Source organism: Rissa tridactyla, chromosome 5 (genome assembly GCF_028500815.1).
Source record: "Rissa tridactyla isolate bRisTri1 chromosome 5, bRisTri1.patW.cur.20221130, whole genome shotgun sequence".
In the NCBI taxonomy this organism is placed as follows: domain Eukaryota; kingdom Metazoa; phylum Chordata; class Aves; order Charadriiformes; family Laridae; genus Rissa; species Rissa tridactyla.
In genome coordinates this window covers 63,995,033-64,012,192 of record NC_071470.1, presented here as the reverse complement: position 1 = coordinate 64,012,192, position 17,160 = coordinate 63,995,033, and the positions used below count along the sequence as shown (strand labels likewise).

The 17,160-nt window shown below is 36.9% G+C and overlaps 1 protein-coding gene across 9 annotated transcripts in view; it reads right to left on the bottom strand.

The window, feature by feature from the left end:
• BLTP1 (bridge-like lipid transfer protein family member 1) overlaps nt 1–17,160 on the bottom strand; it is a 114,170-nt gene that overhangs the window by 41,971 nt on the left and 55,039 nt on the right. For 8 of the 9 annotated variants that reach the window (XM_054204322.1, XM_054204323.1, XM_054204327.1 and 5 more), the window contains exons 35-48: nt 15,932–16,129; nt 15,027–15,238; nt 14,582–14,733; nt 13,535–13,685; nt 12,234–12,386; nt 10,732–10,972; nt 9,250–9,398; nt 7,512–7,731; nt 6,456–6,614; nt 4,649–4,824; nt 3,969–4,144; nt 2,642–3,348; nt 1,073–1,312; nt 522–615 (exon numbers count right to left, since the gene is read on the bottom strand). In XM_054204322.1, coding sequence (XP_054060297.1) covers nt 522–615; nt 1,073–1,312; nt 2,642–3,348; nt 3,969–4,144; nt 4,649–4,824; nt 6,456–6,614; nt 7,512–7,731; nt 9,250–9,398; nt 10,732–10,972; nt 12,234–12,386; nt 13,535–13,685; nt 14,582–14,733; nt 15,027–15,238; nt 15,932–16,129 — 3,028 coding nt within the window. The remainder of the gene's footprint in view (nt 1–521; nt 616–1,072; nt 1,313–2,641; nt 3,349–3,968; nt 4,145–4,648; nt 4,825–6,455; nt 6,615–7,511; nt 7,732–9,249; nt 9,399–10,731; nt 10,973–12,233; nt 12,387–13,534; nt 13,686–14,581; nt 14,734–15,026; nt 15,239–15,931; nt 16,130–17,160) is intronic. The other variant, XM_054204324.1, reaches the window with a different exon arrangement.

Here is a 17,160-nt window from a genome sequence, read left to right as displayed (position 1 = left end):
AAATCAGTGCAGAAAGCTCCGATTACATGAAATTTCATTTCTTTCTTTTTACAAGAGGACCTGTCACCTACGATTTTTCAGTCAGGTCACTTACCCATTTACACTGTGATCCTACAATCAGTTCTGAACATTAACTAGAGTAAGTTGCTATCTCTTTTACTAGAGATAGAAAGGAACGGGTGTATTCCTATTCATGTAATTATGTCTAAAATGGTGCGTTTGGGTGCCCTAGACTGAAAACTACTAATACGTTCACCATATTCATTCTTAGCTTACTCAGATATGTCTTTCATAGAAAAGCTTCCTGTTAACGGGCACATGCAATTAGCTTTGCAAGTCAAACTCCAGCCCAATTCTGCAACAGCTGCATAGTTGCCACCAAAGTCTACGACTTCACAGATTCTATCTGAAGACACATCATCAATGCTTGCTCCATATTAAGCTACAAACCTTTACTGTCACACAACTGATGCCACTCCTATGCACTTGAACAATTTTAAGTTGTCAGGCTTCATACTTACTGGATATTTGGGGTAATTCCCTCCAGCAGGACGATATTGACACCTCCTATGTGAGCAGTGGCACATGTCTCAGTCATCTTTTGATGTAGTACATCTTTAAGAAAAAAAGATACTTAATGCTATTTAATTCAGCAAATTGCTTCCAGGTATGCCTACTGCTTTCAAAAATATAGCAGGAGGAAAATAATTGAAAAGTTACAGTTTTAGTAGTCATATTAATATGTAGTCACATTTAGTAGTGAATATCAAACTTAAATTGTGACAAGAAGAAAGCTTTTGAAGATGAAAGGAGTGACTATCTTCTAAAAGATTTTCCTTCATGGTGTTTTCTGAAAATCTTGCATCCTTCTGAAATCCTTCAGCATCCTAGTAATAGTTTTTAAAAGAACTTGGTGAATGTTATACTATCCACACACAGACATAACGTACGTCTACATACAAACAAAACATATTATGCATATACATATGTGTTGGTATAGGTACATGCACACACATAAACATGTAAAGCTGTCGCTGACTTTAATTACAGAGTACATTTTAGCTTATCCCACCTTTCATTTTTTCTTTCAGGGTGAAACTGCCATGGATTCTTTTCAGTTCGGATTCCATGGTCAGACCTCCAATGTCTGCCTCCAGGTGGGTTCGGTTCACCATGCCTATTCCAAAGACTATGAGCGTCACGTGCTGCGGCTCCGAAGTCACCAGGCTGCGCTTCCTCTGCGTGTCTCGGCCATTATCCTGTTCATTCTCAAACACCACTCTACAAGCAGGTTCGGTTGGGCTTCGAACACCTACAGAAATACAAAGGAGCTATTTAAGGATACTTCACAAGAAATCCTTGGCATATCTGATTTATATTTGTATTTGAAAACAAAAATCATGTATCTTGCACATCAAGCAAACTCTTTAGGCAAATTATCTGTGCCTCGCTTATTCCACTCTAATAATGTTGCAACTGAACCAAATCCAAGACAGAATGGGGACAATAATGACTGATGTGATTTCATTACTATTCATAGCTATATTTTTATGTACATTATATAAATATTCATATTTATGTGATTTTATTGTTAGACAATAAAAATGCTCTGACAGGTTCCAATTGTCCTGTTTCTTTTTTTGATCATTTCACAGCCAAAGGTTCTTATAATTTCGTTTTGGATGAGCAGCTTTTCCTTTTCAATGGTCAGAGCATAAAAACAAAGTAAGAAAATTTACATTTTGTGCAGATATCATAGCTCAGGGTATGATTTTCTGTGCATGAAAGATATTGCCCTCTGTTTAACAGAAGCTCTCATTTGACACTTTCTGTTTTTCATTCTTTAGTTAAAAGAAGTCCAAAGAAAATATGCCTAACTACTAATTACACCATCCCCTGCATATTTACAGCAACCTAAGTTCACCAACAAAAAGCACAACGCTAAGTCAGCTCTCAAATTTGCTCTGCTGTGCTAAAATACATTGGAAATAGAGAGCAGTGATCATTCTCAAAGCTTTGGGTGAAATTATGCCCCTAACACCTGTAATCTTTTCTGGACTTTACCCAAATCAGTATTTCACCTTTTCTTCTCTCAAATCTAGGTTCACAGATTTTTATTTTTTTTTTACTCAGTCATTCCCAGGGCAGAAATTGTCTCCCTCAGGATTGCTTATGTGTGTGCTTACATATTTTCACTGAATGATAATAGACAGCATTTCCATTAGCCACTTGAAAAGAAAATAGCACCTAGGGAGGAACAAATTCAACCCACTCGGTACACAATTAACCAGAAAAGTTAACACAGTCCCAACACCCAGTGCAAATCCAGGTTAACAGAGCTGTACAAGAACATCAAGGGACTGGATTTAAAACCAATCAATTAACACATATTTGACTAAGTCTAGGACTGAAAGAATCAAAGCCTCTATAAAGCCAGGAAAATCATATTTTTTTTCTTTTGTACACCACCTTGGTAAACTAATTCCAAGCTCCCCCCCCCCCCATTCTCACCACTTGCCCCTCTGATACAAGTTAGATGGGGTGGGCAACTTTCAAAGACCACCTTATGATCAAGCTTTAGAAGAATACACTTGAACATAAGCACACACTTGCAATTATTTGGATTCATGAGCTAGTTTACCTGTTGGGCCGAATGTTTCAGAAGACTTCTCTAAAATCCCGGTTGGATCAGAAATGAGTGAATAAAAGTTCAATAGCTTATACATATTTTGCCAGCACTCAGCAGAAGGTTCGCTCTGCTCCGACACGGTAATAGAGTCAGAGTCATCCATATGAATAGTCATGTGGTCAACTACATCTTTTGAACCTTTCCTGGACACTTTAGAAGTTCTTCTTTCTGACCTCCCCAAGGAATTCTTGTTTCGAGACTCTTTTTTATTGTTCTCGTTGTTTGTTCGTTTGCTCTTGGTGTTGTTCACCCTGTTACCACCATTCAGGCTTCCTCGAGAGCTTCGGCTGAAATCAGAAGAGCGGAAGTCTCTGTGCTTGCGGGTTTTAAAAGTAGGTGTTGGAGAGGCTGATCCAGCAGTGTATCTGCTAAGTTTGATGTCTGTCTGTGTGGCTTTGATATCGTCAATCATTGTACTGAACTGATGAATGAGACGAACCAGTGCCATATCTACGTGCTGGCTTATGGACTGGCAAGAAATTGTAAAATTACAGTGAAAAGTATTATAATAGCGTTTATTCAAGTCATGAAAAGAAAGGGCATTAGTGGAGTTATGAGGTGTGCATATGGATTTCTCCATTACAACGGCACTAATACTGAAAGTTTCTAACATCAGAGCTGGTTTGAATTCAAGAGGAGGAAGATTGACAGCTCCTTGCCTAAGGAAAGAAAAGGTACAAGTTACTACTATGTTTCTTTTTATGGGAGTCAGATACTTTCTACACAGTGGTACATCTTAATTTGCTGAATCCAACCTTTTATTTCCCTTAGGATATCATCATCTTACCATAGTTCTAAATATCAAAAATGAACTTTTCATAGTGCGTGTTACTAACATAGTCATCACTCAGTTCTATGTAAACTTAGTGTGGCATGCAATATTTCCATCATAACGTAAAGCTTTGCCCAAAATCAGCAGGGGGCAGATTCAGCAATCACACCCAAAGTTACAACCTCATTTACAGGATTAATTATAAATCAGCATTTAAGAGGCTCTCAAATTTCCCCCACTATTATTCCCACCAGCTCTCCCTTCTCCAGTCTACAATTTTCAAAAGCAGCTGAGGTTTAAGTAGTTCCAGTTTCCAAACCATTCCATAGGAAGACTAAAAAAAAAAATAAAAATATTCTAACAGGAAGAGAAAACAGATAAGATTGAAAGAATAAAAGACCACTCCTTATCCTATGGAAGTGCTTTGGAATTCTATGTCTTCACATGAAAAACCTTATTTCTGTTCTTTAACCGATATACATATTTTTCAAACACCTCCAAACACACCTTCGAGCTCGTTTGCTTTTTCTTTCCTTTGCTGTGTCTGAATCAACAATATCTGCTCTTAGACAGTCCAAAGTTCCTGAGAATGAAAGGTACTCTCCGAAGTACATTCTGTAGCAGAGAGGCATTGCATCCTGAGACTGAATTCCCGTGTAACTTAGAAGAGGTTTGAAAACGACCTACAAAACAAAACCCACTGATTTACTACTTTTTGTCTAGATTATTCCTTTATTCTTGCTCCCTCATTTGTTGATCTACAATATTTACAAATGTCAGCTACATAATATAGAATGTTTTCAAGCTTTATTGACAGTGCTGTAAAACAGAAAAGAAGGGGAATAAAAAGAAGACACTTTATGGACTTTTTGAGTGAAAAGATAGACGACACAGCAAGCTAGCACTGAACGCTTAGCAACGGGAGAAACGTTTCTGCATGTTCCCCCCAGTAAAAAGTACTCTGGAGAACTAGGCTACTCTCGTAAATGCTCCAGTATGTTCTTTGAAGTTTGTTATGGGACACCTCGGAGGTTTCTTGAGCCTTTCGTCTTTGCATAGGAATGCATAAGAAACATGTACAAAACTAGGATAAGATCTTCATCGTTGTAATATCATTATTTTTTTAATGTAATAACTGTTTTTTCCCCCCTACAGAACTCCAAAATACATCAGCAAACCACCCCTACCTGTGCATCTGCTAGCTGGACAGCAGGAAACCCCTGGTTACCCTCTTCGACACCAGCAATGTCATCCTGGCTGGTGCTGTGCTGCGAGTGCGTGCCATCCAAGGTGTTTTGGTCGCTAGACAAAACTGTGTTGAAGTCTGAAGCAGAGGGTATTGTAGGAAGATTGGGCGCCACACCTGAAAAATAAATACCCATGGAACACTAACACCACAGCAAATTTTAATAACCAACTCTAGTAATTCAGCAAGATTAATTATACAGAAACACATGCCATACACATAGACAGTCAGAGCCCTAGACAGCTCTATAAGTTCACAAAAGTGGAATTCAGGATAAAGAAACTGCCTAATATTGCTGAAATAGAGACAATCCAACTCATATTTAGAAAGCACAAAAAATTTCCTTCTTTTTGCCCACCTTCCCAAGGCCTTTTGTCTGTATTCCATTCCATAGGGTCCTAGTAGCCTATACCGTCAACAAAACGAAACATTATCCAATGTTGCAGATACTTGCTTTTAATGTGCTATAAATGTCTAGGTTTTATTAGTCCCAATGCAAGATCCACTAATTAGATCTCTTTAAATTAGTGTCTAGCCAAATACGCTTTTCATAAAAATGACTATAAACAGCCTCTTCCCTGTGGTTGCTCTATTCGCGAACGCTCAGACTGGCAGCACAAGGGCAGAGCGATGCTGAATCGCCTGCAGCTGGAGTCTGGACTGGAGTCAACCTCCATGAGACAAAGTTGCTCTGCCAATGTAAATTAATCCTGATTCTTCAAAACTCAAACTTACAGCACTTAGCAGAGAGCCACGACTACACACCTCCACACAAAAATGGTTTGGATAAATCTGCATCTGAGTTAAAATCACTAAGTCTCAATTTCAGGAACATGAGCTTGTGAACAAACTGTTATAGTTTCAGGAGGAAAAAATACAGCTTTTTTTGACGAAAACAAAAACGACTGAAAGCTATACTTCTACCCTATGAATCTTTCTGCAGAGAAACGCATTCCAGTTTACAGAGGAGCCATGCCAGTTAAGAAGTATGTACAGCACAAAGATGTTTTGTAGCATCAGACTATTTGTTCAATATTAAAAACAAATTAAAACAACTTGTTGTTGCCCAGTATTAATATATTACCGTTGAAAGACTATTAACAGAAGAAAAATTCAAATTAAGTGGTAGTGAAAATGAAAATTAAGATACACACATTTGAGGATTATGAATGATGAGGCTTACAAGAATAATAAATAAGGTGCAAGAAGTTGTTACAGATCTGTTTCTTTAATACACTTAAGACTTTCAGTAAAGTATATTTTCTTTTCTCCATTCCCTTATACCAGTTGACCCATTGCTGAAGAAGGTGGTTACTCTCAAAAGAGATGCTTATGTTTAGTCTCAAAATTGAACTAAGAAAGAGCAAGGACTCCAATGTACAAAACCTTCATTACAAAAACAGCATATGCAAATTAGACTAAAAGTAACTAACAAAATCCAAGGAACTCTGCAACTAAGCATAATTTCATGGCTTAGGTTTTTGCAGCTACACATGGTTTTGGAAGCTACATTCACAGTTCCAAATGTAAAAAAAGCTAAATTTTTGGAGGCAGGGTGAGGGAAATAAAACAATAGTTTTGCTTAAATCACATTTGTTCATTTTCCAGTTTGCTGAGAAGCCCCACAGGTAGTATTTATGTCTGTTGAACTCAAGTCACTTGGCTCAGTTACTTTCAGAAAGAATGTAGTAAACACAGGAACAGCCAACCCAGAATAATCTCTTAAATTCAGCTGTAATTAGCAATACCTGTTGGAAGACTATTGTGTCCAGATTTGGTGGCCGGACTTTCTTGTACTACACTTCCTCTGTTGCCCACGGCATTGGACATCCAGTTATAGAAACTCACAGAAGATGGTTCAGAGAGCAAAGGATGTTCAGACAACATGTCTGTGGCCACAGTATTTCCTATACAGATAAATCAGAAGCTTTAGCATTTGTTGCATCAAAGTCAGCAAAAACCAGGAACGCAGCATGACTTTACTGACAAAACCTATTTACTATAAAAGTAAGCCTAATCCTCAAGGTTTATTCCAGTAAATTACATGTCTAGCAGCACTACAGATACTACCACGGAAGTTACACTATGATACTAATGGATGCTGCACTACAAGCATCCTTGCGTTTGTTCATCTCTACCGTTAATTAGAGCAAATTAAGAAACAAAAATACCTTTTTTTCGGAATAATATTTCATTCCCTGACAGCAAAGGAGAGAGGTTTTAGAGAAAATGCAGTATCAAGCTTCACTGTTTGTCTTTATATAACAATGCACTCTGAACAATAATATAGAACATAAAAATTTCAGTGTGTTTCAAACTTCTACAGACAAATGGGTTCATTTGTTCAAAGACCGTTACTAAAAATCTGCAAATTATTATACACAAAGTAAGTTATTAGAACATGACTTTTAGTCCACTTTTTGAGCTACTTACAAGGTGAAGAAAAAATGACAAATGCAGAATGATCACTTCATTTCCTTATTCATTCAAAAAGACTCACTTAAGTAATTATGTATTACACTCAGAAAGTAGTAAGGCTAGGTAAAAGGAAAATATTTTGTTTATTTTGTTAGTTGTCATTTCTTTTCCCAGCCTGATGTATTTGCTGCTAGGAAATGGTATGGTGCAGCAATGTCTAGGAACTGCTATTAAAAACTATGATTCCCTATTGGGGTACAGGGAGAGGGGAGGTGAGATCTTAAAGAGAAATAACTCATAGTGAAAATATAGTACCTTTTCTAAATTATTAAAATGACACCAATTCTCCCTTCCCCTCCCTTTAGCTTACTTATGCTACATCATACCTGTTCTCGTTAAAGAACTACTTTTAACTGCAGTTGTACTTCTTTGAGGAGTCCCTTCCAAAAGATTATGCAGGCTAGGAAAACTCCCAGTAAGATAGCTGAGCAGACTCTCTTTTCTTGGACTTTCTTTGACTGCCATTCCAGAACGGCCAACGTGCACTGGTGAATCTGTAGCTGTATCTCCACTAGTGTAACTTAAGGAATGATACGGATGTATACCCTTGTGGAGAAAACAAAGAAACTAATGAAGTACTGGGTAAACTGCAAAAAGGAAGTGACTTTTGGGCTGTATATGGGATCAGAACACAACAACTACAAAATTCCCATTCCTGCAAACTTTTGGACAAGCAGCACTTCATTTGGAGCAGGTTATCCACCATATAGGTATCAATTGAATTGATATCGCTACTGAATTCTCAAGTATTAAAATAATTTTACATGTAAAAACAGTTTGAAAAGCAAAACAAGCAAAAAATAGAACTGCAGATGTGTAGAATTCACTTAAAGCAAGTTTGCAGAAGGAACAGCGTATACCACCAAGCATAAGCCTCATTTGTATTTGGTCTTCATCTGAAGACCATATTCCTTCCAACCCTAGTATAACAGTAAGCGCAGGCTCTGGGCAAGGTGAAGAACAGCAGCTGTGATCCCACCCCCCTGCTCAGCACTGGTGAGACCACACCTGGAGTATTGTGTCCAGTTACGGGCTCCCCAGTACAAGAGAGAAATACTGGAGAGAGGCCAATGAAGGGCCACTATGATGATTAAGGGACCAGAGCATCTCTCATATGAGGAAAGGTTGAGCGAGCTGAAACTGTTCAGCCTAGGGAAGAGAAGGCCCAGGGGGGATCTTTTTAATATATGCAAATACCTGAAGGGAGGATGCAAAGACAATGGGCCCTTCTCAGTGGTGCCCAGTGACAGGACAAGAGGCAACGGGCACAAACCGAAACACAGGAGTTTCCTCCTGAACATCAGGAAACACTTTTTTATTGTGAGAGTGTCTGAGCACTGGCACAGGTTATGGAGTCTCCATCCTTGGAGATATTAAACAGCTATATGGACATAACCCTGGGCAATTGGCTCTAGGTGGCCCTGCTTGAGCAGACCACCTGGCCATCTTGGACAAGATGACCTACAGAGGTCCCTTTCAATCTCAATCATTCTGTGAAAAACCACAGCTGAAAAGGAATCAGTACAAACCACCAAGCTATCTAACATACATACAGAAGACAACAAACTACTTAAAAAAGAAAACCAAAACCAAACCAATGAACCAACCCACAAACATTCACATATTCTTTCTGTTCAGAAAGTAGAGATAAAAATGAAATCTTGCAGTTTTCTGAACAGTTTGTGGAATGAAAAAAACACACTAATTTTACAAGTTATTTGAGATCTTTGTCAACCTTAGATTTTGTATAATGATAGTTAAGTCTTCATTTCTGCATAAATAGATGAGAAGTCAAAAAGTTAATGCACATCCTTAAATGATGCACAGATACATTGTTTTTAAGCCTGGCTCTGAAGTTAACAGGCAAGAAAAACAATAAAGAACAGATGTAGAATATAGGCCAACTGATCAAGCATCACTTTTATAAGGTAAGGAACATACCTTCCATGTGGTACAGTTAGTTACTTTTTAGACAAGTATTTATTCATCTGCAGCCTTCAGAATTGCTTCTAAACAGGCCAGCTACAAACCACCTTCCACTCATGCATGGTACTAGAAACTGACCTTTATTTTCAGAACAGAATCACTGTGAGTGTGAGTCTTGGATAATTTCCTCATGATCTCAGCACCAGTTACAGGCCCAGAAGAGCCACCAGCAGGAGGAGGGCGATTAGCCGTTCCTTCTAACAGCATCGTATGCTCGCTGACGGTAGCTGGAACCAAGCAAATAATTTTTCTCATTTTTATATATATGGGGAAACAAGATTATCTATTATTAGGTCCATTTATTGACAAGTAGTCATGAACTTGCAAATTCTGACACACACCTACACACAGCTGCTTTGGTAATTCAAGGGGATTTTAAGACAAATAAGAAAACCTCAGACACAGCCTGACTAGATTTTGTTTAATAAACGAAGTAAAAATCTTTTTGTCCTTCTAATGTCACACAACTGTTGCTCTGTACTACAGATCCAAAAGAAAGTTGCCAAATTTCACTTTCTTTTGCTGACTCTGGCATGGCTGATCATTTCTTGAATAAAGACGCTTACATTTGCATGAATTACATCTATAGGTAAAGGTACAGAAGGCAGCAAAACTGCCACTTCCAAAATTCTTGGTGAAAAACAGAGTAATACACACAGGGCAAAAAAATTAAAATACTTCACTGGTTCTAATAGCCTATTTCTGCTCAACCAAAGAGGATATTTTAGAGAAGGGGCAAAAATTTCAATCATACTGACAATTACATACAAGTTTCACACACAAACATCTTTGCTTTTGCTTTCTTTAAGCTGGTAACTGCTGTCTCGCTTTTAACCAAAAGCGGTTTCTCCTCCTGATTTTTTTAAAATTATTTTGTCCTCGATGTTAGGTAATTGTTACTTGAGAAAAAATAATAAACATTGCATTCCTGAGAACAGTAGCACTGTACATAGATGCTACAAACATAAAACAAGTAAGTCAACTCAAGACAGCAAAAAAGAGTGCTCCAACAACACGTATTTATGTCCTTGCTTTCTGTGGTTCTTACTTAAATCAGCTCTATATCTTATCTTATCTTAAGCTTATCTTAGATTGGCAATGTGTAAGCAACAGAAATCTACCACATATAAAATAGTAAAAATGAGGGGGAAAAAAAAAGTCTTCACAAAGAACAAGTAAGGAGGCAGGTTGGAAGCTATCCCTGTGAGACTTCATCGAATTGCATGTTGCAATTCTTAACTAAGGTCAGAAGCTGCACAACAAAATACTAATTCCAAGCTAGCAAATAATTAAGTTGATGTATTGTGTACAGTAAATAACAAGATAAAGCATGTGAAGAAAGAGAAGCCGCCTGTTTTGTTTTTCCCCAAACAAGTAATAATACTATTATAATTGTCAGCAGCAGCTTCAAAATTAAAATGATTCTAAAAAAGTAGCTAGATGATTCTAAAAAAAGAATATCATGTACCCAAGCATAAAACTAAAGAAGATACAAATGCTCTCTGAGAGGAGCTACTTCTCCCTATGAATTTTTATGGAGACGGAAGAACACAAAAATACCTGCATCAAATTCAAACTCTGCTCCATCTGCACTTGTGTCACTCTGAAGGCCCCCTCCGTTGTCTAATCCAAGTCCATCCTCATGCTCATGGCAGGCATTTGACTGGAATTTCACTGGCTGAGCTGGTCTGTGTAAGCTCACTCCTTTGAAGGCTGGTGTCACCACAATGAACTTCATCCACTGCCTTGCTAAGGCAACGAGACCTTTCTTTAAGGTTACTAATGCAGGAAGGCCATCACTCTTAAAAAAAAAAAAAATATTAAAAATGGCTATCACAGCATTTTAAAGTAAATTGGGGAAACAAAAAAGACAGAACTCCCTTAAATCTTTGTGCTCAAGAGGGTTATGACAGAAACAAAAGCTGGCACCGCACAACGTTCTTTCAGATATAAGAAGCCATAGTGCTAACAGATAAAAATTATAGTTTCATTGGACACATCAAATACATTCATCTATATGAACTCAGGCTATAGCCCAAGGGGTCAAAAATAAACAACAAGAAATTGGTTTAGTAAATACAAAACTAAAAGTACTTAAGCAATTATAAGGCTCTGAACTACAGACTAAAATTCACAACAGCACTACATTGACTGTAAAAACAGAACTGAAATTAAAAAGATAAGGTTTTTTTTCCCTGTTGTTGGTAAGCACTATTTTAAAAACATAAATTTGAGGTAAGAAATAGGGATTGTTTTGATTACATCACTGAATTGTGCTGAAGGAAAAAAAGCTTCTTATTTTAACCACAAACAGTGCTATTTTTGCCACAAATTGTGCTACTTCTGATCACTGAATCTCTCAGCTGAATATGTTGAAAAACATAGTATTTAAATCTGACAGCCGTGGAATTGGATTATGAAAATGACACAAAATCAGGAACAAACACTCCTCCTTAAGCCTAATATGTTTGTTCAAACAATTATTTATCACTACAATCCAGACATTTACATTCTAAAGCCACCAAGAAAATTATTAGAGTCTTAAGCCTTAAAGTTTCTACAATTCCAGCTCTTTTCTTACAACTGTCTGCATTATCCAAGTATTTCTAAGAGACAGGAAAACTAGTTCTGAAGGAGAGAATTCGGAATAAGCTAATCAGTGCATGCGCTTGCCTTAATAACTGATATTTATTCAATTTTAAAACTACAGATGCAAATTTTTACTACTTTGCTGTTATCTTTAAGAAAAACAAATTCTGATACAAATGCCATTAACAATTCTAAAGACATGCCTTTTTGGTTTATGATTTCTCATGTATTCACTAATAGAAGAGCCCAATAAAAATCATGCATATACACAGGCCACAACAAAACCAGCAGATCCGAAAGAAAATTAAATGAGAGAAGCCATACCCACTTATCAATTTAGAGATACATACGAGTTTGGGTCATATCTTCTTTTTTGTTAACTTTCCTTAAATTGTCACCTAATTTAAGACATTAGAATTGGTACATTTGAAACTGACACACTGGGGTATTTCCATTTTTACAGGGTAACTCACCATGGTGGCATCCTCAATGACGGAGTAATTTGCTTGATGAAGGTAATGGTGCAATATATTACACAGTAAACAAGAAGGATTTTCTTGCAAGAAACGAGCCACTTTGGTAAGCCTGTTGTACTTGCTTCTCAGAGGAAAGTGCACACTTTTATTCTAGATTAAAATGTAACAATTTTTCACATGTAAACATGCTTGCAAACAGAACACCTGCGTGAACTACAAGATTTCACCCAGGATATCACAAACTCCTAACCTCATTTTGAACTTCTGCAATAACGATTTGCCACATGGATACCCACCTTATTTTAAACAGTGGTATGTGAGAAACCATACTTGATCCTTTTTTATTTATACAAAGCAATAGAACAGAAGGCTGGATTCAAATCATAAACTTTGTAAAGTTACCTCTGGACTAATAGACATATATGCACAGCTAACTGAGATTTTTTAAAGAAATTGTTTATTCCTAGTTATAGAAAATCCTGGCGCTTTTTTATTCTAATTTGGTTTAATGCTAGAAAAAAAAAGGTAGGAAAACAAACAGGAAGGGAGGCAGCAACAAAAGACTGCTGGAAAGGATGATTTTTGAGTACATCGGAAAAGCAGCCTGATGCTAAGCTCAGTCTTCAATGCAAGGCAGTATCTCAATAATGGGTATCACCTCAAAGACTTCCCACTAGATGGTGCTAAGTAAACGAATAACAGAAAACTGCCTGCACATAAGAAAGCAAGCTCCTTGGCAAATCAGTGACACCCAATTTGTCATAAAAGCTCTACCAATCCTAGTTTTTAACAACAAATTTGTCTATTTTGTGTTTCTTGATAGAATGTTTCACCCTCACTATGCTTGTCCTCCCTTCCTCTAACAGTTGGGTCCAATAAACACAATGATTGAATACACTGCAGGAGCACAGAAATTCACATTTTCTCCCAAAAGATACCCTGGATATGTCATAATTGAACACACTTTCATATTTCATAAAATATGCCAGACATTACAGCCATATTTCTTACTCTTCCCTTTCAAAAGGCAGAATCTCCATTTATTTTACCTGGAGATGCACTCCTGTAAGACAAGCAAGACTTCCTCACTAGTAACAGCTGAATTTTTTTTCCACTGAAATTTAGATTGTGTATAAAAAGCACAGATCGGGAGTTCTTGTGACCTATTCTGGAAGTAAAGGCTCATAAGAGGTGCTATAAATTTGTCAGCGAAAACATCCAGACTCCCAAACAACTATATATTACATATTACACTGCTCTGTTCTAATATGTCTATTGGTTTTATAAAGGTCATTTACCTCTAAAGCTTCTGTCATAATGCAACCCATAACAGCACAGATTCGCAGGGTTCCTTCAGTTTCTAGTTTATTTAATGATGATTTCACTTGATCAATGGGAACAAGCCAAGCACCAACGGCAGGTGTTGCAGTACTCAGGAGGTTCAGCTGCCTATTGTGAAAAATAAAAAGAATTGTATATTTGCATTCAGCAGCAGCAATTAGTAAGATTTTCTAATGCTGTTATGAATGACATCTGAATAGGTGGAATACGACAGAACCATATTAAAAGTAACAAACACAGACTTATTGCCAAGAAAAAGAAACGTGGCAAAAAGTACCTAAGGCAGGTTTTGTTTTACTGGCTCACACACTCATGATTGCATCCGCTCTTGCTACCTCTATCCCCTCCTTTTCCCATTTGTATTCCCTACAGAAATCATACAGTTTGAAATTCTCATCAGTGACTGAATCCCACATTAACTGTTACACAATACGTCATGAAGGGACTTTTGCCGAAGGGCTGAAGTAAGAATATTAGGAAAACCACAGAGAGTATTTTCTAATTTGTAGCTCTGGACTAAGCTTAAACTACTGACAGATAGGAATATTTGGCTTGTTCTACAAACACAATATGAAAAACTATCTTAGAAAGTTTTATCTTGAACTTTATAGTGGCATGGCATCAGGTCGAATACCAAAAGCACTGAGTGGTTCTCTTCTCTAACATCTGCCTACTTAAAACAAATACCCTTCCCTGCCTTTCTCCTTCATGCATTTCAGTCTCACTCGAAGGTCTTTTTTTGGTTTTGGGTTTTTTTGTTGTTGTTGTTTGTTGGTTTTTTTTATATCTTTCCTTCTTTGAAGTTTTCTAGCAACACTTCCATATAAATGACAAGAATAAAAACTTGAAGCAAGGGTTACTGTGATATACGTAAAATCCAAAATTTTAATTTCCAGAGAAGCTTCAAAAATTATTGAAATTACATTCAGACTTGACTAAATACAACTGCAATTTAACAAAGCAGAACTGTAATTTTCTTTCTTTTATATCAGGTATAATTTTACCTTGAAAATATATGGGCTGGAGAGCGCACATTGGTAGGGGCTGCAAAACTAAACCAAATTTCTTTGATTGTTAACTTCATGCTGCAAGAGTCAGGGGGAGGAGGCATCAAGGGTATATCTTTTTTCAGATCATCAGATTCAACCCCTTCGTCCTTAAAAAAGGAAACATAAAGTCAAAAGTGAAATTGTTTTCCAAAATGATTACACTGAAAGGCAGCAATATACCATACTGCGTGCAGTTCATAAGAAATAGCTTCATATGCATTTAGGCAAAGAAAAATAAACTAATGCTGTCCATCAACTCTCCCAGGACAACACCAAGAGACCTTGCAAAAAGCTGGAAGTTCAGCGTGCAAGCAGACAGTATGAATTCAGTTGGCACAAGACGACATCTGTCAAAAAAACCCAACCCAACATCAATCATTTCTACATAGTATGTACATACCTGCTCATCTGAAACTGAATTTCCGTTAATATCTGAAGAGGGGCTTATTCTATCACAAGGAAGGTTATCATCAGACACATCAGTATTGTAACCACTACCAGTTGGAGAATCTGAAGAGTTATTTGATGCAAGCAGTCCACCTCTCTCTGCATCTCTTGATTTACCCATGACTCCAAACGTATTATACAACACTGCTCCAGACTGTCTTCCCCCTATAAAAGAATACACACCAAGACTGTAAATGCTTGCTGTGCATAAACTTCTATATGTCCCATTGAAATGATTTGCACTTAAGAGGAGAAATACATATGATTTTGGTTAAACAAGATGCATTACTGTTTTACACAACAATTTATAACCACAATTTTTATACAACAATTTTAACAGCTAGTTGTAGAGCTTCTGATAGTTTGTTTCAAGTAGACGAAGAGTACTCACGTGAAGACTGTTTTTAAACTATTCCCTGAAAAGATTAACTCGGATGACAGAAAATACACATATGCTGTTGGGTTGTTGTTTTTTTCTTTTTTTTTTCTCCTTTTTCAAGCTAGCTTTATCCCCCCCAAAGCAAAACTCTGGCCCTATACGCAGACACATACTGTGAGTACGAGTGCAAGATCATTTAAGTGATCAGTGAAAGCATCAATTTCTACCTTCACTTTAAGTTCAGAAACTGCTGAAACTGGTTTATATACAGTTATTTCATATATTGTTATAAGTGGGATTGATTAGTAAAAGTTCCTTTACTGTACAATCTACTATGTGATATAATTTATTTATGATAAACGTGTACTATTTAGTATCACCAATTTCTAATCACATGATTGCTAAACTAGAAGACCTAACAACAGAATTGTTAGCCGTTTCATAAAACAAAATAATATAAAGCCTACATAAAACCTTACCTTTTATAGTTAAATTTTCAATTCCACATTCGAACATTATCCAACCCCACTTCTCTTGACTAGGACCAATTCGAGTTACATCTGGAACAGCTTGTTGATCTGTTTCATCCACAAAAGCAAACTCATCCAACTCTTCTAAAGTAAAAAGAACTTTTGATTTCCCAAAAGGAATAGCTGTTATTGCACAAGTTCCAATATCTGTGAAAGCAAACATATTTACCACTTCGTTACAAAATGAAAAAAAAAAACCTTTACATCTTCAAATAGCTCTCTGAAGTCTACAGTGTTTTGGGAGTGTTGCCCCTTGTAGCATTCTTCAAATGTGGGGGGGGGTGGTGTGGAAAGAAAGATAGATAAAAAAATAATCTAAGTATGAGCAAGAAAAAAAAAGCATCATAGTTTATAAAGACTAAAAACCTTACTCCTGGTACGGTTAATATGGGCAGGGTAATTTTTAAGTTCAGAAAAACAGGGACCAAGCAACACAAAGTTAAAGCTTTGAAACATTCCCAATTATAACAAGTCTGCCTTTTTCGTCTTTTTGTAGAGTCATGGTTCCAAAGGGCACGTGTACAAACAAGCTCTTCAAGACTTTTATCTGAAACTGGCAATTGACCTGAAATTACTTCACAAAAAAACCCACTCCTATAAACACCTACAGTTTAAAGGCAACAAATGACAGTGAAACCGACAGTGGTCTTGGACACGTTTTAGTAGAAATGCATTTGGTATAAACTATAGCATGCTAGAATGATATTTAGAAATAAAGTTCTAATTTTAATTCAAAGACTGCTGCTGGGTTGAAAGCACATCTATGTCTGTGTTGAGAGGATGTAAAGCACTAAGTCTCACTGATTCCTAAGGAAATTCAGGCTCAACCGGTTTTTAATTCATTATGATCTTTGCTGTCTAAGATCCAGGAGGGTACTACACCACTTCGATTTCTTTGATGTAGGATGTAGCTTAAATATAAAACCTTTCTTCTAGTGACATTTCGGAAGGAACGTTTTAAATAATTTTATACCTATTGCCTATTAAGGCACACACAGAGCTAAATGTCAAATACCTGAGGAAAAGAACTACGCTGAGTCAATTTACATCCCTTCTCTGCCTCCAATTCATAACTGCAATCACTTTTGAAGTATACATGAAATGCTAAAAGCTCTAGAAAGACATTCCTCAAACCCTTTAAATAGAAGATGATGTGTTTCCTTGGTTAGAATTCAAAA